The 19,405-nt window shown below is 34.9% G+C and overlaps 1 protein-coding gene across 1 annotated transcript in view; it reads left to right on the top strand.

Annotated features, from left to right (window-relative positions):
• NDUFS4 (NADH:ubiquinone oxidoreductase subunit S4) overlaps nt 1–19,405 on the top strand; it is a 114,457-nt gene that overhangs the window by 61,965 nt on the left and 33,087 nt on the right. Inside the window, exon 3 of the mRNA XM_026017033.2 lies at nt 18,654–18,826. Within this exon, the coding sequence (XP_025872818.1) occupies nt 18,654–18,826 (173 nt within the window). The remainder of the gene's footprint in view (nt 1–18,653; nt 18,827–19,405) is intronic.

Raw genomic sequence — 19,405 nt, 5'->3', positions numbered from 1 at the left:
AAAAACTTTACTGATTTTAACAGTAAAATAAGTACATTGTAGAAATATTAACTTAGAATGTAAAAATACAAAGAAAATTAAAATCATCTTTAATTTCAGTCTTAGTGATATTACTCCGTTTTTATATGAATATTTGAACACACCAACATCCAACATATTTATATATAACACAAATCATGCTTTATAGTTTGATATCCTATTTTTTCATTTCATTTGACATTATATTGTGAATATCTTTAAAATTATTCAAAAGCATAATTGTAAATGGATATATGGATATGTACTCTTTCATTGTATGGCTATACCATAATAACATCTATTGTTATACTTCCCATTATTTAAAATTTTTCGCATTATACACAGTGCTAGAATGAACAACTTTGTACCTAAGTGTAGGCTTTGATAACATCATTATTTTAGGATTGATTCTTTGAGTGGGATTATTAAATCAAAGGGGTTAGCATCAATATTTCAAATATTTTTGATACCTAAAGGTAATTGATACTGAATACTTTTGAGGTTTTTACCTATTAACTCTGTATAATTTTAGGGATATGGCTCTTCATAGCCTGTGCTTTTTTTCCTAGCATTCATAGTCCTAGCATACGTGGTCCTAGCATCTATGGATACCTTTCAGACTCTGGCATATGGGTATAACAGATTCTACCTAATATGTCTAAGAAGTAGAGAACACCAAAAACACATAATACTTAAATGCATTGAAAGTGCTTCAAAGTTTAGTACATCTTGAAGATCAACATTATGAAGTTAGCTGTCATTGTACTATCGATTTCTGGATGAGATTTCTATCATAAATGTATATAAAATGCATAACAGTACTGCTGTTACTATTATAATACATTTTAACAGAGTTTATGGTATAAAGAATGTATCTGAGGAAGTTATGAAACATTCTCCCTGGGATCCCTGGGTGGCTCAGCGGTTTAGCATCTGCCTTCCACTCCGGGCATGATCCTAGAGACCTGGAATCGAGTCCCACGTCGGGCTCCCTGCATGGAGCCTGCTTCTCTCCCTCTGCCTGTGTCTCTGCCTCTCTCTCTGCCTCTCATGAATAAATAAATAAAAATCTTAAAAAAAAAGAAAAAGAAAGAAACATTCTCCCTATCTTATGTGTCAGTCTATATTCTTTCTTGTTACAACGTCTTTCCAGAACAATGCAGGTGATCATCTTTTAAAATGTCTATAGTACTTCTCTTTGGTGAACTACATTTATATTGGTTTCTAATTTAACTTAACTTTATTGTAGTCAAAAACACACTATGAATTCAGTTCTGAAAAATTTTGAGACTATTTTTTTAATGGCTCAGAATGTGGCCTGTCTTCATGAATGTTCCATATATACCTGGAAAGAATGTGCATTTTCTAGTTTTGGAGTTTGGTGTTCTATAAATTTTAATTCAGTTTTAAGTTGGGGTTAATAGTGTTCAGATTTTCTTCATCTTTCCTAATAATTTTGTCTGTATCTTCTGTCAGTTACTGAGAGTAGTGTTAACATCTCAAACTGTAATTTGTCTGTTTCTTATGTTGGTCACTTATTTGCTTCACTTACTTTGAAGCTCTACTATTAGATACGTAAATATTGAAGAGTGTTATGTGTGCTTGATGAATTGATATTTTTATCCCTCTGTACTGTCCTCCTTTTCCTGGTGCTAATCCCTATTCTGAAGTCTGTTTGGTGATATTAATATAGTTGCTCCTGTTTTCATAGTTTTGCATGGTGCATATTTTAACCCTTTTACTTTAAACCTATTTGTGAGCTTATATTTAAAGTTTGTCTCTTGCACATGTAGGGGCGCCTGGGTGGCTCTGTCGGTTAAGCGTCTGCCTTCGGCTTGGGTCATGATCCCAGAGGCCTGGAATTGAGTCCCATATTGGGCTCCCTGCTCAGTGGGGAGCCTGATTCTCACTCCCCCTCTGCCTGCTGCTCCCCCTGCTTGTGTCCTCTCTCTCAAATAATTAAAATCTTTAAAAATAAATAAATAAAGTTTGGCTCTTTTATTTTACCTGGTTTGACAATCTCTGACCTTTAATCCCCATGTGAGTTCTCTTTTCTTTCTTTCTTTTTTTGGGGGGTGGGGGTCAAGTTTACCCATTTCTTTCACTCTAGTCCTCATGTCTGGCAACCACCAATCTGTTCTCTATCTGTGGACTTGGTGTTTTGTTTTGTTATTGTTGTTAAGATTCCACACATAAAAAAAATCATGCAGTATTTGTCTTTCTCTGGCTTATTTCACTTAGCACAGTTTCTGTGAGGTCCATCCATATTGTTATTAATGGGAAAGTCTCATTCTTTTCTATGGCTGAATAATATTCCATTTATGTACACACACACACCATGAATTCTTTATCCATTCATCTATTCATTGACATTTCATTGTTTTTATATTTTGGCTATTGTAAATAATGCTACAGTGAACATGGGAGTGCATGTATCTTTTTGTGTTAGTGTTGTTGTTTTCTGCAGATAAATATCCAGAAGTAGAATTGCTGGATAATATGGTAGTTTTATTTTTAACTTTTTGAGGACCCTTCATACTGTTTTCTATAGCGACTGCACAAGTGTATATTTCCATCAACAATGCACAAAGGGGTTCCCTTTTCTCCACATACCTGCCATCACTGGTTATTTCCTGTCTTTTTTATAGTAGCCACTTTAACAAGTGTATAGCAATATGTCATTGTCATTTTGATTTTTTTTTTTAAGATTTTATATACTTATTCATGAGAGACACAGAGAGAAAGAGGCAGTGACATAGGCATAGGGAGAAGCAGGCTCTCTTCAGGGAGCCGGATGCAGGACTCGATCCCTGGACCCAGGATCACGCCTGAACTGAGGGCAGACTCTCAGCCACTGAGCCACTCAGGTGTCCTGTCATTTTCATTTGTATTTAAAATCCCTGCTGGCTAATGATGTTGAGCATCTTTTCATGTACCTTTTGGAAAAATATCTATTCAGATCTTATGCCAATTTTTTAAAAAAGACATTTATTTAAGAGACAGCATGCAAGGACAGAGGGAGGGGCAGAGAGAGAGGGAGAGAGAAACTTAAGCAGACTTCACACCAAGCACTGAGCCTGTCACAGGGCTTGATCTCAAGACCTTGAAATCATGATCTGAGCCAAAACCAAGAGTCAGTCGCCCAACAGACTGAGCCACACAGGCACCCCTTTCTGCCAATTTTTAAATCAAGATTGGTTTGGGTTTTTTTGTTTTGTTTTGTTTTGTTTTTTTTTTGGCTTTTGAGTTGTATGCATTCTTTATATATTTTGGATATATCATGACCCCTTATCAGATACATGATTTGCAAACATTTTCTCTTGTTCAATAGGTTGCCTTTTCATTTTGTTGGTGTTTTTTTGCTGTGTAGAAGCTTTATCATTTGATTAGTCCAATTATTTATTTTTGCTTTTCTTGCCTTTGATTTCAGTGTCAAATCTGAAAAGTCATTGCTTAGACTGATGTCAGGGAGTTTATTGTCTGTGTTTCCTCCTCTTCCTCCAACCCTTCTTCCTCCTCCTCCTCCTCTTCTCCTTCTTTTTAAGATTTAATGTATTTATTTGGCAGAATGCAAGCAGGGAGAGCTGCAGGCAGAGGGAAAGGGAGAAGCAGGTTCCCCACTGAGCAGGGTGCCTGATGTGGGACTTGATCCCAGAATCCTGAGGTCATGACCCAAGCCAAAAGCAGACACTCAACTGATTGAGCCACTCAGGCACCCCTGTCTGTGTTTTCTTCTTAAAGTTTTATGGTTTCAAGTGTTACATTCTATTTTTTAATACATTTTCAGAATTTTGTATATGGTATAAGATAGTAGTTAATTTCATTCTTTTTCATGGGTTGTTCAGTTTTCCCAAATGCCTTTATTGAAGAAACTGTCCTTTCTCCATTTGTATTTTTCACTCCTTAGTTGTAAATTAATTGACCATAAGGGGTTTATTTCTGAGCTCTCTACTCTGTGCCGTTGATCTCTATGTGAACTTTTATGCCAACTGTAGCTTTGCAATATAGTTAAAAATCAGGATGTATGATTCCTCCAGCTTTGTTCTTTCTCAAGAATGGTTGGCTATTTGGGGTCCTTTTTAGGACTGTGTTCCATTTAAGAAAATCCCCATTGGAATATTGATAGGAATTGTGTTGAATCTGTGGATTGCTTTGGGTTCTGTGGACATTCTAACAATATTTTTCTAATCCATGAGCATGGACTATCTTTCCATTTTTTTATGTCTTCATCATTTTCTTCTATCAATATCATATAGTTTCCAGTATATAGGTTTATATAATTGGTTAAATTTATTCCTGGGAATTTTCTTTTTTAATGATTATTTATTTATTTGAGAGAGAGAGTGTGCGTGCCCAAACATGGGGGTGTGGAGGGACCAAGGGAGGAGAAGCAGCTCCCTGATGAGCAGGGAGCATACATGGGGCTTGATCTCAGGACCTCAGGATTGTTACCTGAGCTGAAGGCAGATCCTTAACTGGCTGAGCCACCCAGGTACCCCTAGATATGTTCTTTTCTTGCTATTTTTTTTTTAAGATTTTATTTATTTATTCATGAAAGAGACAGAGAGAGGCAGAGACCTAGGCAGAGGGAGAAGCAGGCACCATGCAGGAAGCCTGATGGGGCACTTGATCCTGGGACTCCAGGATCACTCCCTGAGCCACCCAGGCGTCCCCATACTTTTTATTTTAAGACTTTATTATTTATTTGTTTGTTTGTTTGTTTGTTTGTTTATTTATTTATTTATTTATTTATTTATTTAGTTGAGAGAGAGAGAGCACAGGCACTGGGAGGAGCAGAGGGAAATGGACAAGGAGACTCTGCACTGAGCTAGAGCCCAACACAGGGATCAATTTCATGATCCTGAGATTATGACCTGAGCTGAAATCAAGAGTCAGATGCTCAACTGACTGAGCCACCCAGATACCCTTTTTGGATGCTATTTGAAATGAGATTGTTTTCTCAATTTCTCTTTCTTATGGTTTATTGCTAGTGTGTAGAAATGCACCAGGTTTTTTTTATATAACTTTTGTTCCCTGCAATTGTATTAAGTTCACTTTTAATTCTAACAGGTTTTTTTTTTTTTTTTTTAAGATTTTATTTATTTACTTGATGGAGAGAGAAAATCCAACATGGGGCTTGATCCCAGGACCTCAGGATCATGACCTGAGCTGAAGGCAGATCCTTAACTAACTGAGCCACCCAGGTGCCCCTAACAGTTTTTTGGTAGAGTATTTAGTTTTCTGTATATGTAATAGTATGTCAACTGAGAATAGTGACCATTTTACTTCTTGCTTTCTTAATTGGATGTCTTTTATATCTTTTTCTTGCCTAATTGCTCTGGCTAGGACTTCCAATACTATGTTGAACAGAAGTGGCAAGAGTGGGCATACTTGTCTTGTTTCTGATCTTAAAGGAAAAGCTTTCAGCTTTCCACCATTGAGTATGATGTTAGCTTTGGGCTTGTCATGTGGCTTTTATTATGTTGAGATATATTCCCTCTACACTTAACTTTGTTAAGAATTTTTATCATAGGGCAGCCTGGGCGGCTCAGCGGTTTAGCACCACCTTCAGCCCAGGGTGTGATCCTGGAGACCCAGGATCGAGTCCCACGTCGGGCTCCCTTCATGGAGCCTGCTTCTCCCTCTGCCTGTGTCTCTGCCTCTATCACTGTCTCTCATGAATAAATAAATAAAATCTTTAAAAAAAAGAATTTTTATCATAAATCAATGTTAAATTTTGTGAAATGCTTTTTTGCATCTGTTGAGTTGATAATATAATTTTTATCCTTCATTTTTTTATCCTTCATTTTTGTTAATATAGTATATTTCTGTTAAAGTATAATCTGCCTTTTAATTCCCATCTGATTTTCACCCTCTACCCTTTTGCCTTCATAATTTTGGATTAAATACATTTTTAGAAACGTTTCTTTATCTCCTCTGTCAACTCTGTCAATGTTTATCTGTACCTCTTTTTTTTTTTTTTTTTTTTTTTAGTGGTTCCTTTAGGGATTTATAGTATGCATTCTTAAGTTTTTACATTCTGCCATAAACTAGTAATATATCACTTTACATGTAACATAACCTTGAAACACTGCTTCCATCTGTTACACTAGTCCTTTGTGTTAATGTTGACATATTTTACTTCCAAAAATGTTGTAAACCTCATAGTAAATTATTAATACTGCTTTAGACAGTTATTTACTTTTTTAAAGATTTTATTTATTTATTCATGAGAGACTTAGAGAGAGAGAGAGAGAGAGAGAGGCAGAGACATAGGCAGAGGCAGAAGCAGGCTCCATGCAGGGAGCTTGATGTGGGACTTGATTTGGGGACTCCAGGATCACGCCCGGGGCCAAAGGCAGGCGCTAAACCACTGAGCCACCCAGGGATCCCACAGTCAGTTATTTTTAAAGAAACTACAAAACAAGGAGAAAAGTCTTTTATATTTACTCACTAATTTGCCATTTTTTGTATTTTTCATTCCTCCATATAGATATAGATTTCTATATCTTTGGTATTTCTTTCAGCCTGAAGAACTTCATTTGAACACTTCTTGTAGTGCAGGTCTATTGGGATAGAATCTCTCAACACTTGTGTATCTGGAAATGCCTTCATTTTGCCTCTGCTTTTGAAAGACCTTGTCTTAGCTCAGGCTGCCATAACAAAATACCATAGACTGAGGGGTATATATATAACAGAAATTTATTTTCTCAGTTTTGGAGGCTAGAAGTCTAGATCCAAATGCCAGCATGGTTGGTTTCTGGTTAGGACAAACTCCAAGGCTTGTAGATGGCTGCCTTTTTACCTTGTCCTCACATGGCATAGTGAGAGGGAGGGAGAGAGAACAAGAGAGAGAATGAGAGTGAATGTGAGTGTGTGGGTAGGCATGAGCAAACACGTGCTCAGGTGTTTCTTATATGGGCATTAGTCTCATTATAAGGACCCTACATCATAACTCATCTAAACCAAATTACTTCCCAAAGGCCCATCATGTCTCCAAATACCATCATGTTTGGAATTAAGCTTTGAAGACATGAATTTGTGGGGTAAGGAGACATTGAATGTTATGGACTTTCTCACTGGATATAGGTTGAAGGTTTTTATTTTAACACTTTAAAGATGCCATTCCATTTTCTTTTTTTTTTAATTGTGGTAAATATGCATAACACAAAATTCACCATTTTAGCCATTTTTAAGTGTATGATTCAGTGGCCTTAAGCTCATTTGCCATTTTTTGTATTTTTCATTCCTCCATATAGATATAGATTTCTATATCTTTGGTATTTCTTTCAGCCTGAAGAACTTCATTTGAACACTTCTTGTAGTGCAGGTCTATTGGGATAGAATCTCTCAACACTTGTGTATCTGGAAATGCCTTCATTTTGCCTCTGCTTTTGAAAGACCTTGTCTTTCAGACATCCTCAGACATCCTCAGTATCCATTACCAGAACTTTTTCATGTTTCCAAACAGAACTCATTAAATGGGTTACCCCATTTACTCCCCATTACCCACTTCACCACATCTCTGGTAACTTTATTATACCTTCTGTCTCTATGAATTTGCCTATCATTGGTTCCTCTTATGAGCACAGTCATACAATATTTGTCAAAGGAGACAAAAGTCTTCAGGAGAGTGGGAGAGAGGCACTGGGTCTCACACTCTAGAAGGTACCTGAAGTCCCCTTTCTGCTTTAGCGTTCTTTCTTCACTATTAATAAACCTTGAAGTAGACCGGTCTTGATACTCTTGTTGAAAATCAGTTGACCTGGGGATCCCTGGGTGGCTCAGCGGTTTGGCGCCTGCCTTTGGTCCAGGGCGCGATCCTGGAGTCTTGGGATCAAGTCCCGCGTCAGGCTCCCGGCATGGAGCCGGCTTCTCCCTCTGCCTGTGTCTCTGCCCCCCTCTCTCTCTCTCTCTCTCTCTCTCTCTCTCTCTCTCTGTCTCTCTATCATGAATAAATAAATAAAATCTTAAAAAAAAAAAGAATATTTAAAAAGAAAAGAAAATCAGTTGACCGTATATGCAAGAGTTTATTTTGGGGCTATTACATTGGCCTTTATCCATACTTATACCAGTATTATTTCAAGTACTATATTATTTCAAGAACTATAGCTTTGTAATAAGTTGAAATCAAAACATTTGCATCTTCCAACTTTTTTTCAAGATTGTTTTGAAGCAAAAAGTCCATATGAATTTTGTGTTGAATTTTTCTGTTTCTGTAGAAAATATCACTGAGATTTTGATAGAGTCTGTACATTGATTTGGGTATTACTATCATCTTGATAATATTAAGACTTCAATCCATGAACATAGCATGTCTTTCCATTTATTTTTGTCGTCTTTAATTTCTTTAAGCAGTGTTGTGTAGTTTTCAGCGTACATGTCTTTCACCTTTTTGGTTAAGTTTATTCCCAGGCATTTTATTCTTTTTGATATTATTGTAAATGGAATTATTATCTTAATTTTCTTTTCATATTGTTTATTGGTAGCATTTAGAAACACAACTATGTTTTCTGTGTTGTTTTTTTGTCCTGCCACTTTGCTGAACTTGTTCATTAGTTCTAACAGTTTTTGTGAGTGTATATGGAATCCTATAAATCTGTGAACAGAGATGATTCTACTTCTTTATTTCTAATTCGGTTGCCTTTTATTTATTTTGCCTCATTGCTCCTCTTTAGAACTCTGCTTCACAAATGTTTGTTACCTCACCATCCCTAAACTGATCCCTACCTACTCTGCTTTGAGAACTCCTGTGTTCTGCTTGGGCTTCCCAGTGGTCTGCACTGTACTTCCAGGCATAAAGCTGAGACAGTTAAGGGCTACATCAAGAATTCTTTTTCCAGGGATTACAGTATGATTCTGCCTACTATCTAGTTGTCCAGTACCTGAAAATAGTTGCTTAAAATAATTTTCCCAGTTTTATATGGCAAGAGGAAGTCTGGTAACAATTACTCCATCATAGGTGGCAGTAAAAGTCCATGTACTTTCTACATTGTGACAGTTCTTATACAATAATGGCTTTGTTAATGAATCTTTTACCTTTTTTTTTTTAACCTACCTTTAACAATTTGCTCAGTTACTGATTCAGTTCTTTCTTTAAAACATACTTTCTGACACCCGAACACACTACATACTATGGCTTAATTTAGGTTTCATTTTAGTATACTTCCAGACTTCAGCTCTTTGTAATTGAGTCATATGCTTACTAAGACTCAGTTGTGTTTGTTTCCACAGATTTTTATGCCAGTTTTACTTGAAATTGTAATTACATAATTTAATTGAATACTATGATCTGATTGCTATATAGGGGACAAAGTTCTTTTTGTGACAGTTCTGTTGAATACTTTGAAAAGACAATACTGATGAATTTCTAATAAACAATTTCTGTCGAATTAAGTGGAGGTGAAACAATTATAAAAGATTGTAGTGTAAAGAAATCACAAAATTCTAAACAAATTTTGGACCCAGCGTGTTTCACAGATGTTTTTATATTCTAACTTCATGTTTAAGAAGCCAAAACTATATGACATATTTTCTTGGTGGCTAGTGGAAGAAATGACATTTGGAATTTACTCACTGGACCTATACCTGTTAAGTACTGGCCCTGTATTATTTTATTAAAAGGATGTACATGTATGCTTTTTGAGTTATAATACAATGTTTAAGGTATGAATGGATATGTATGCACATGCATGCATATGTACATGTATATATTTACTTGCTTAGGGGTCCCCTGTTGTCACTAATATTTTCAGTTAACTGTCATTTCCTAAGGCAAAAAGGAGACTTCTCTTGGGTACTTTCACTTTTATTCTTACATTAAATTAACAAGAAATTGTCTTATATAGTTTATGTGCCTCCTCACAATGTAGTTTGACTTTCATATCACTGCCTCTTGAATATTGCTTTATTAAACCAGAAGCATTTAGCTTTGGATCCATTATTTTTTATTATTTCCAGCTTCCTTTCCAGATTTAATTTCATTTATTGCTTAAACCATCTCTTGATTTTAAGAAGTTTATTTACCTTCTATTCCTTTGCCTTAATATTAATCAACAGTTATTTCCTGTTTATTTCTTTACTGCTGTGACTTTTGTAATAATTTTTAATGTATGGCAGCCTTTTAATTTATTACCAGGGTATGTGGAGGACTATTTGATTAAAAAATACAAATTGGATCTTTATAAACTGTAATATGTGACTTCCAAGTGCTTTGTGGCTACACTCTTGTCCTTTTCAGTTTCTGAAAAAGCTCTCACATGTCTTGTATAGCTACATGACTTAGTGATTTAAAAATCCAAAACCTTTGGAAGCATTGGATTAAAAAGCAAAAATTAAGTCTTTTTAATTCTTAAAAAGTTGATCATTATTATTATAACTTTCTTCTTGTTAAGTTAAAAAATTGTTAGCTTAATAACTTAAGAATGCTTCAGTGAAGCATCTTGGTTTTCACTGAGGCAATATTGATCATTTATTTGTGAAGCATGACTTTTGTAGTAACTTTCACTTGTTTCGAAGTTTATAGAAAATAAAGATTGTTTCAAGTGTTTCCCTGTAAAACTGATTGATGTGTTCCAATGGATTTTCCTGATTTGGGGGGGGGGAGAAGTTTATTTCTGTATCATTTTTTTTTAAATTGTAGCATTCTGAAAAAAAAAAAATCGTACTATTCTGTCATGAAATAGCTGCTTAGCAGACTTGATCTAGCTACCCGGTATGTCAAATCATGCACTACAAAATAGACTGTGTACAGTACTGATCTGAAAATTTTTGCCATCCCCACACCATTATGTTGGGGAAGAAGAATTTATTCTGCCCTTCAGGGTCCTTCAGGATGAACTAAGAATCAAGTTGACACGAGACAGATTAACAGGAGAAAACCAAATTTAATAGTGTACATATGGCAATTCACATAGACATGGAATTCCAAACACAATTGAGCAATGTGATGCTTATCTGAGCTAAGGAGAGGGTAGGAGTCTGAAGCTACAATGGGCCATTAGTGGGAAAGTAAGAAGAGGTGTTAAAAAAAAATTGCCTTATTATATACATAAGTTTTTTAGTAAAGAGGACTCTGTTAATAGCTCTTTTTCTGGTACAAGCAGGCAGTTAAGGGGGGAAGTAAAGAGATTTTCCTAAATCTGCTGGGTTTTGATTGTTTTTAAATCAAAGTAATGTTCATGCCAAGTTGTCCTGTCTCGAGATGTCCTGCCCTTGGTCCCTACAATTACAAAGAGATTGCATATTTGTATGGTGTTTCAGAATTACATTTTAGGTAGTTAGATTTTAGGTGAGTGTTACCATCTCATGCTGGTTTCTTCTGGTAGCTGCTCTTATAAAGTAACATAATATCACTTGGGTCAATTTTGAAGAAATTTTGTTAATTTTTTGATATGTTTTTACAAGTCAAACACCAAACTCATCCTCTCCTTTATAGTTCCATGTGGAAGAATACACACTAAATAAATTCAAGCCAATTAATATATACTTGTGTTTCTATGCCTTTAAAGAATAAATGGAAGTTGGCCTATCTTGTTGGTGGCAATATAAAATTTGACCACAGTATTGGGAAGCAATTTGATAACATTTCAGGGACCCTGAAAATTCTTATAACCTTTGATTTTGTCAGTTCTACCCTCCATGACAGTTAAAGGAATCAGCTTACTGGGATTTTCATTGCAGTGTATTTGAAAGGCAATAATAATGAAACAATTTGATTTTTCAACAATGAGAAATTGTTGCTGATCAGTCTGTCATAGCCACTAACTGAGGAAATAAATGAGTGAATCCCCGTGCACTGTGTTAGCCAACTGCTCCATCCCAGGGATTCCTGAGGGGCCTGGACAAATCTGAAGCATAGCTTCTAGCTGTGTTTGCCAACACTATTGCTGAACAAACTTGTTGCGACAGAAGCCAATAACTCGAGAGACAAGGATTTGGAAAAGAGAAAGAGAAATTTAATTCAGGTGCCAGCAGCGTTTGCAAGTGGCAGGCACAAGCCTTTACAACCTACTTCTCTGCTGGCAAAATGGATACCTAGAGTTTTATTGGGAGAGTTTGAGGAGGGTGGGGGTTCCATATAAGAAAGCAAGCAGAGTGTATGATCATGGGTGGCAGTCCATATGTGTTTAGACCATGATCCCATATGGGCTGAGAAGGGGATACGTGGGGTATGGTCTTCTAGGCATTCCATTACTATCTGGGCTTTTCTGGTCTGGTGTTGGAATGTTCCAGTCATTGCAAAATGTCTTTGTCAATGCCTGAAGGAAGTGCAATAAGAAATAAGCACAATGGGTTTTAGTTAGAACTTGAGTTAAGCAGTCTTGTCTATTTCTGGTTAACTATTGGCATCTATAGTTAAACAAGAGGGCTCCCTGACAAAATTGCTAAGACAGTGTGACATATCAACTTAATAGATTTTTAATGAGGCCATTAAAACAAATATGAACACTGGGTAACTATATGTCAAAAAATGTAGTGATATGATACTTAAAAATAATCAGTGCAAAATATTATTGGTATAACTATGTAAAGTGGATATGTATATGGATAATTATTGGTAGGTAAAAACACTTAAAACAGTTGCTAGGGTGTTAGGCATATGGATATATTTTTATAAATTTCTCTTTAATACTGTTACAGTGTTTACCAGTCTCATTAAAATCATAAGTATCCTGAAGGAATCATCTTCTTTGTCCCTCATCATCATGTATTTTCTGATACTCTTTCACCTTTAAAACCTTATTTAATCCTTCCAAACAGTGCTATGACACAGGTACTGTGATACAGTTTAAAGGAGGAAACGGAAATACAGAAAGGTGAAATAGCTTGTCAGTATTGCACATGTAACAAATGGTGGAGCTGGCTTCGTTTCCTCCAGATTTATCTGAATTCTACTTCCTTGCTGTTACCCAATATTGTATTTCACGATATGATTATTTAGTTATTTCTCCCACACATTACTCCCACTATGGGTGTACAAATTGTAAACTTAGGAATAAAATTTTGTCTTTTTTTTTTTTTTTTTTAAGATTTTATTTATTCATGAGAGACACAGAGGCAGAGACAGGCAGAGGGAGAAGGAGTCTCCCTGTGGGGAGCCTAGTGAGAGACTCTATCCACCACTCTGGGAACACGCCCTGAGCTGAAGGCAGATGCTCAACCACTGAGTCACCCAGGTGTCCCAAAGTTTTGTCTTTATATGCTCTGCAGCCCCTGGCATAACTACCTTGGCATAGTAGGATCTTTGATTTTGAGTTGAAACAAAGGCAAATTATATCTTATTCTTTCAATTACATGAGTGTCATAGGCTTACTAGTATGTGTTTTCATACTTTGTAAAACCAATTTAATGTATATTTGACTCAGTGTTTTTGATGTATCCAACAAATGGGACATTCAGCTCTTTGAAAAAGCTATATTTTTCTCTTCTCCAGACTTGTAGCAATTTACTGACTCTAATTACAAAACCCTTTGTTGTATTTTGATTACAAAGTTTTCAAGGAAGGTGGGAGATTCTCTGCATCTTAACACCAGCTTCTTACTATTTATTCACCCTGTCCTTTTTAAAAAGTTCATATTAATTTTCATGAGAATAGAGACGATGCATGTACTGTTTTGAGCATTGTGTCCAATAACTAATACATAGTAGGTGCTGAAAAATATGTTGAGTAAATGAGATATATTCTTTTTGTTGTCTGAGGTATGCATTTTACGTATGTTAGTTGTCATTTTACCTCATTATGTTGATTTTATAGATAGCAAATTAAGAAAAGCTTATTCGTTTGCCCACATTTGGGACTCAGCCCTTTGCCTTTAACCATTGCTCCTGCTCAGAAGGATCTGGGAGTAATGAAAATGGTTTGAGATTGAGAAATGTCTCTAATTCTTAGTTTTTTTACTTGTTTTATGATTTGCAGTCATTTCCATGTTACTATTTCTATCTTAACATTTTATTTAAAACTTCTGGTTCCATGATAGCCTTACCCAGTATGCAAAATGTAATGTTACATTCCAACACTGTTTCATCACCTGGTTGGATTCCCACATCAGTGCACTTTTGCAGTTTTTATTTGTATCTTAATTTTTATGGCCACTGATTTTTTTTTTAGAAGTGCTTCAAGTTCTTCCGTATAACTAAATACATTTGTTGGTTATGCTGTCAACTCTTTATATTTTTCAAAGTGTAAAATTTATTTTATAAAATGCCCTTCATTATTTATGAGATCATTTCATGAATTTCTCGTGCTAAGTATCTGTGGGGTACTTGAAAGGAAGTTTTTATTACAGATCTAAAATTGTTTTCTTTTTAACATCTCTCATGGTTGAAGTAGAATATAAACGCAGTCTTCAAATTTAGATCAGTGTTAGCCCTGGAATAAATTTAAATACATAATTGGTAACTAAAAGTTTGCAGTAGAACAAGTTTCTGTAACAATATTTGTACTTAATGTTACAGTATGTGCTTTATTAAAACTTTTCAACAGTGTGTTTTAGTGAACTTATTATCAAAAAGCCTGGTTAAAATTTTGGCTCTTATGGATGTACGGGGAGATCAAAAATTCCCCAAAGTGGTGAAAACCTTTTTCATTTATTTCTCTTTATGACAAGTGTAAACTATTAAGGTTAAGTGGGTGGGGCAACTGGAAGTAATTACTAAGGCCAGTGGCATTTTTGTGGTTTAATAAAGGCAGAAGCTAATTATTCAGTTTTTATTTAAGTGAAATGGTGCCAAAAAGGAGGTTCCTGCAGAGCAGCTGCACTCCTTCAGTGTTACCCTAATTTACCAAAGACACAACTGTCACAAACAAAACTTTTAAACTTGATATATAGCCACAAAAGTAAGGAGGCTTTTGTTTGGAGTGCATGCAGAAGAACTCCTTTATACAAATCAACCGGCAGATGACGGACAATGATGAAAATTTGATTCTTTGAAGTCATAATAGTCATTGAAATGTGTGAAATTCTGGTATTGAAAAGAGAGCGACCAGCAAGACTCTAAATCCTGGGTGGTTGCAAGAAGCTTGCTGGGAGGTTTTTCTGCATTTTGACACCAACTTCCCATTGCTTGTTCCCTGCTTCCTTTGTTAAAAAAAAAAAAAAAAGTTGAATTCACACAACATAAATGGGGACAGTTGATAACCGAATCATACAGTTTTTATATGGAAAACTAATATTTTATAATGGAAATCGGTGTTTGAAAGAATAAAGTTTATTTACATATGCTGGCATATACTTTCTTAATGATTTTTAAAATTCCTCTTCCATTGAACTAGACTTATGAAATAGAAGGTCAGCTGTACGCTCTTCCAGAATTTAAAATTGTAGAAGAGATGATACTGAAAGAGTGGAACTTTGGAATTATGATATGCATCTTTTCAGTAGCAGATATTTGAATGCCTTTCAATCTACAAATCACTAATTATTGCTTCTTAAAAATCACATTATTATACCTATGATTGTGAAACTTAAGATAATGACATTCTTTAATAATCGGAATATAGGTTTTATGCTTACTCCTCTTTAAAAGTTTTGAAATTCAGTAAATTAGTGTGTATTATCCAAAGGGTAACTTGATGTATTAAAATTTATAGATAATTATTACCTAGTGAGTCTTGAGTTTCTTCAGGTAAAATCTTTAAGACTTCCTATCAAATGTGATTTAGCTTTTCTGTGGTCATAGAATATCATGAATTGCTATTTATAAATATTTTACCAGTAAAATGAGAAATCTATAAAAGGCAATATTGACATCTTCAAAACATATCTTTTATAAGCAGCGTTTTGTTTTGTTTTTAAACCACAGGTGATCCAAATTGCAATACCAGAGTAGAAGTCTAGAGTTGATGTCTTTGGTTTTTGGTTTTTTGTCTTTGGTAGTTTAGTTTGCAGATGTTTTTATTTATTTATTTTGAGGGAGAGCAAAGAATTCAAGACACAAGTAAAGATTTCAATATAGTGCCTCATAGTTCTTTTCAAGTATTACATTGTTTTAATGGAATCTTGGAGTGGGAGCTTTTAGCCCATTGAAATGTGGCTTAAAGGACAGGTTCTTCTGTCACTTGCTGAAGCTGTGTGGATGAAATGATAACAATAGTGTCGTAATGCATTTTAAAAGTGTGAGAAATCAGTTTGTCTAGACTAAGAGTGTGCCTACAGGGACTAGGAATTTTAGAGCTTCTGTGCCCTTTAGGTGTCAAGTATGTGAGCGATGCCAAGCCTTTTCATCCTCGTCTTTGGCAGCAGCTCAACTGGGCTGCAGTACCTTACATGTCTTTTGCCGGCAAAAACGGATTCTGTGTTAGGACAACTTGGTCTTCAAAATTCAGTAACTTATTTGTGCCAGTGCCAACTTTAAATTGAGGAATATCAACTTTAAACTGGGGAATATCAATTTAAAAAATGCTATACTTTGAGAAGCTATGGAGGCACTCATGGTTGTTCAAAATAAAAAGAGCTCAGTAACATTTTATAGCCACTTAAGAGAGATTTTCCATCCTAAAGAAAAAATCGTTTTCCTATTCTAATAGTACAAATCAAGAAATGCTATTTCCTTTTTTAAAAGTTTAAAAAATTACTTTAGTGTATATACCTCACAATATAGAAGATTATAAAGAGAAGGTAATGTTTCCTGTCATCTCATCTTCCTGAGCTAATTAATTAGTGTTAAGAGTTTAATAGCTTCCTTTCCTGTAAGTCTTAAAAAGTAGCTAACTTATCGATCCAGTGTTTATGGACTCAACTCATATTGGAGGGTTTGCTGTGGAATTTGGAAATGATACTTTATCCTGTAATTTTATAATACATGTGCATTGTTTGTTTATATCCCACTTCAGCTCTAGCTGAAAAAAATATATAAAATAAATATATATTTAACATCAATATATAATATTAAATAAGTTAATATGACAAATTATTGAGGACTTCCCAGGAGTTTCTTTAAGCTCTTTAAGTCATCAGATGTCATCATACTTGAAATTTCTTTGAAATTGAACTTGACAATTAAAAATGATCAAATAAAACTTAGTTATATGTTTAAAAATTATGAGCCAGTTGTGCATATTTTGCTTTTATCCTGTATACAAAGAAACTTTAAAAATGTAGGTATGTACTAGAAGTGCGTATTTGTATAATAAATATTTATATGGGTTATTTTGGTAGTTTCTCCAGACAAGCTGTGACAAAGTAACCACACCTAGTTATTGGTGTAAGTAGAAAGATATTGTGTCAAGCAGAAGATTGGTTGCCAGCTAAAATAACAGTAAACTATCTATCTATCTATCTATCTATCTATCTATTTATTTATTTATTTATTTATTTATGAGAAAGAGAGCCTGAGCATAGCAGGGGGAGGGGTAGAGAGAGAGTGAGAGAGAAGCAGACTCCCCACTGAGCAGGGATTCCTGACATAGGGCTCAATCCCAGCATCCTGAGATCTTGACCTTTGCCCAGTGCCGAAGGCAGCCACTCAATGGACTGAGCTACCCAGGTGCCCCTAAACAATTTTTTTAGTCTGAGTAGGAAGGCCAGTGCAGTCAGAAATATATTTAGTATTTGCCCAGTACCTATTGCAGCACCAAGTGTTAACACAATTATTTGGTCCATAATATTGTTTAGAGTGGAACTATAAATTAAATACACATTTGTCTTTAGTGGATTTATTACAATTAAATTGAAATTCACAAAATTTTCTGGTTTTCACAAGTTTGGTATCATTTTCATGTTTACTCTGTTGTTTTTAACCAGTTATTTAAAATTTACCTTAGTAAGTGAACCATGATATGATAATGCTTCATTTATAAGAATATGGTTAACCCTGATATGATCTTACTTTGATCAAATATAGTGTTTCTACTATTACTGAATGGAGACTTAAATTCTGAATTACTTTACTATTTTGTGTCCTGATTGTACCATATTTGAGAAATAGGTCTAAACTTGGGGTATCAGAATTATATGCATTTATCAGTTGAGCATTTGTTACTAGATAAAATTTTTTTTAAAAAAGAGAAAGTTACATAATTTTTGCAGAAAGGTGAAATGAAAACAATGGTAACTTTTTTTCGTTACTTTTGCAGAGTAGATTTGATGTATCATTTTCTTCTCAGTAGATTTCACCAAAGAGAGATAAAATGGTAGTATCTAAAGTTGTTAATTGATTTTGTTTGCCAAAAGGCTTAGGCCTTTCTCTAAAGAAATGCCTTGTAAGCAGTTTGACACAGAAATCACTGGTAATGGACTTTTTTCTATTTAAAAGTTATCAATCTTTTATATTTCCTTACTCCATTCACAATTTTTCTCTCTTACTAGTTATACTAGCTCATGAAATAAGAGTCTACTGATGACAGGTTCATCTACCAGCAAACACTTCAGAAATTACCAATGTTTTGTTGGACAGAAGGCACCTAAATTTTTTTTTTTCATGAACCCTTTTCTACTGTACCCTAACTACTCCCAATATATCTTTTTCAGATGTCAAAATAGCAATATACAGGGTAAATACTAGAGTTAGTGAAATCAGAAAGCTAAAAACCCCAGTTGGGAAATCTGAATAGGGTTATATGGGTATACAAAGCAGCAAAAGTACATCAGAGTGTATATGAGCTGTTAGAAATGTGTTTGCTTATTTTTCTGTAGGATATTACTACTTTAACTGGTGTTCCAGAAGAGCATATCAAAACTAGAAAAGTCAGGATCTTTGTTCCTGCTCGCAATAACATGCAGTCTGGAGTAAATAACACAAAGAAATGGAAGATGGAGTTTGATACCAGGGAGCGATGGGAAAATCCTTTGATGGGTTGGGCATCAACGTGAGTACTTTGGTTTAATTTGAATATTGTTTTCTGCCCTCTTTCTGTGTAGATTTTCCTTGTAAATATATTGAATTGTAAACTTTTTCATGTACAGTATCCTTTGATAGTACTTTTTGAGAGACCATTTATGTAGATATCGTGTTCAATGATAGCCACATATATTTAGTATTTATGTATGTGTGGCCCAGCACAATAAATCCTAGAACCAGTCTTTTCGGAGTATTTATTGGATGAAATGGCTGATAATGTGAGCACTGTTAGTATGTTCTCAAATGTTGTATATTAGTTTAAGATACGATGTGTGAATAGTGTTAATAATTTAATAACACTTTTGTTTATTTTTAAATTATTTTTTGTCATTGTTTGTAAGGAGACGAGTTTAGAAATTAGCTATTTTGAGGGAAACTTGTAAGTTCCTGTGATCTTGTGATTAACAGATTTACAGTGCATTGGAACAAAGTGGTTATAAATTCTGTGGCACCAGTGAAGTAAGTCAGTGACCTAAATATCTGTGGTGGAATAAAATAGCAGAACTGTGTTCTTTGTAGAACACCATAGAATATCTGTGTTAAATAG

This window comes from Vulpes vulpes, chromosome 4, assembly GCF_048418805.1.
Source record: "Vulpes vulpes isolate BD-2025 chromosome 4, VulVul3, whole genome shotgun sequence".
NCBI lineage: Eukaryota > Metazoa > Chordata > Mammalia > Carnivora > Canidae > Vulpes > Vulpes vulpes.
This window is presented reverse-complemented; position numbering and strand designations above follow the sequence as displayed.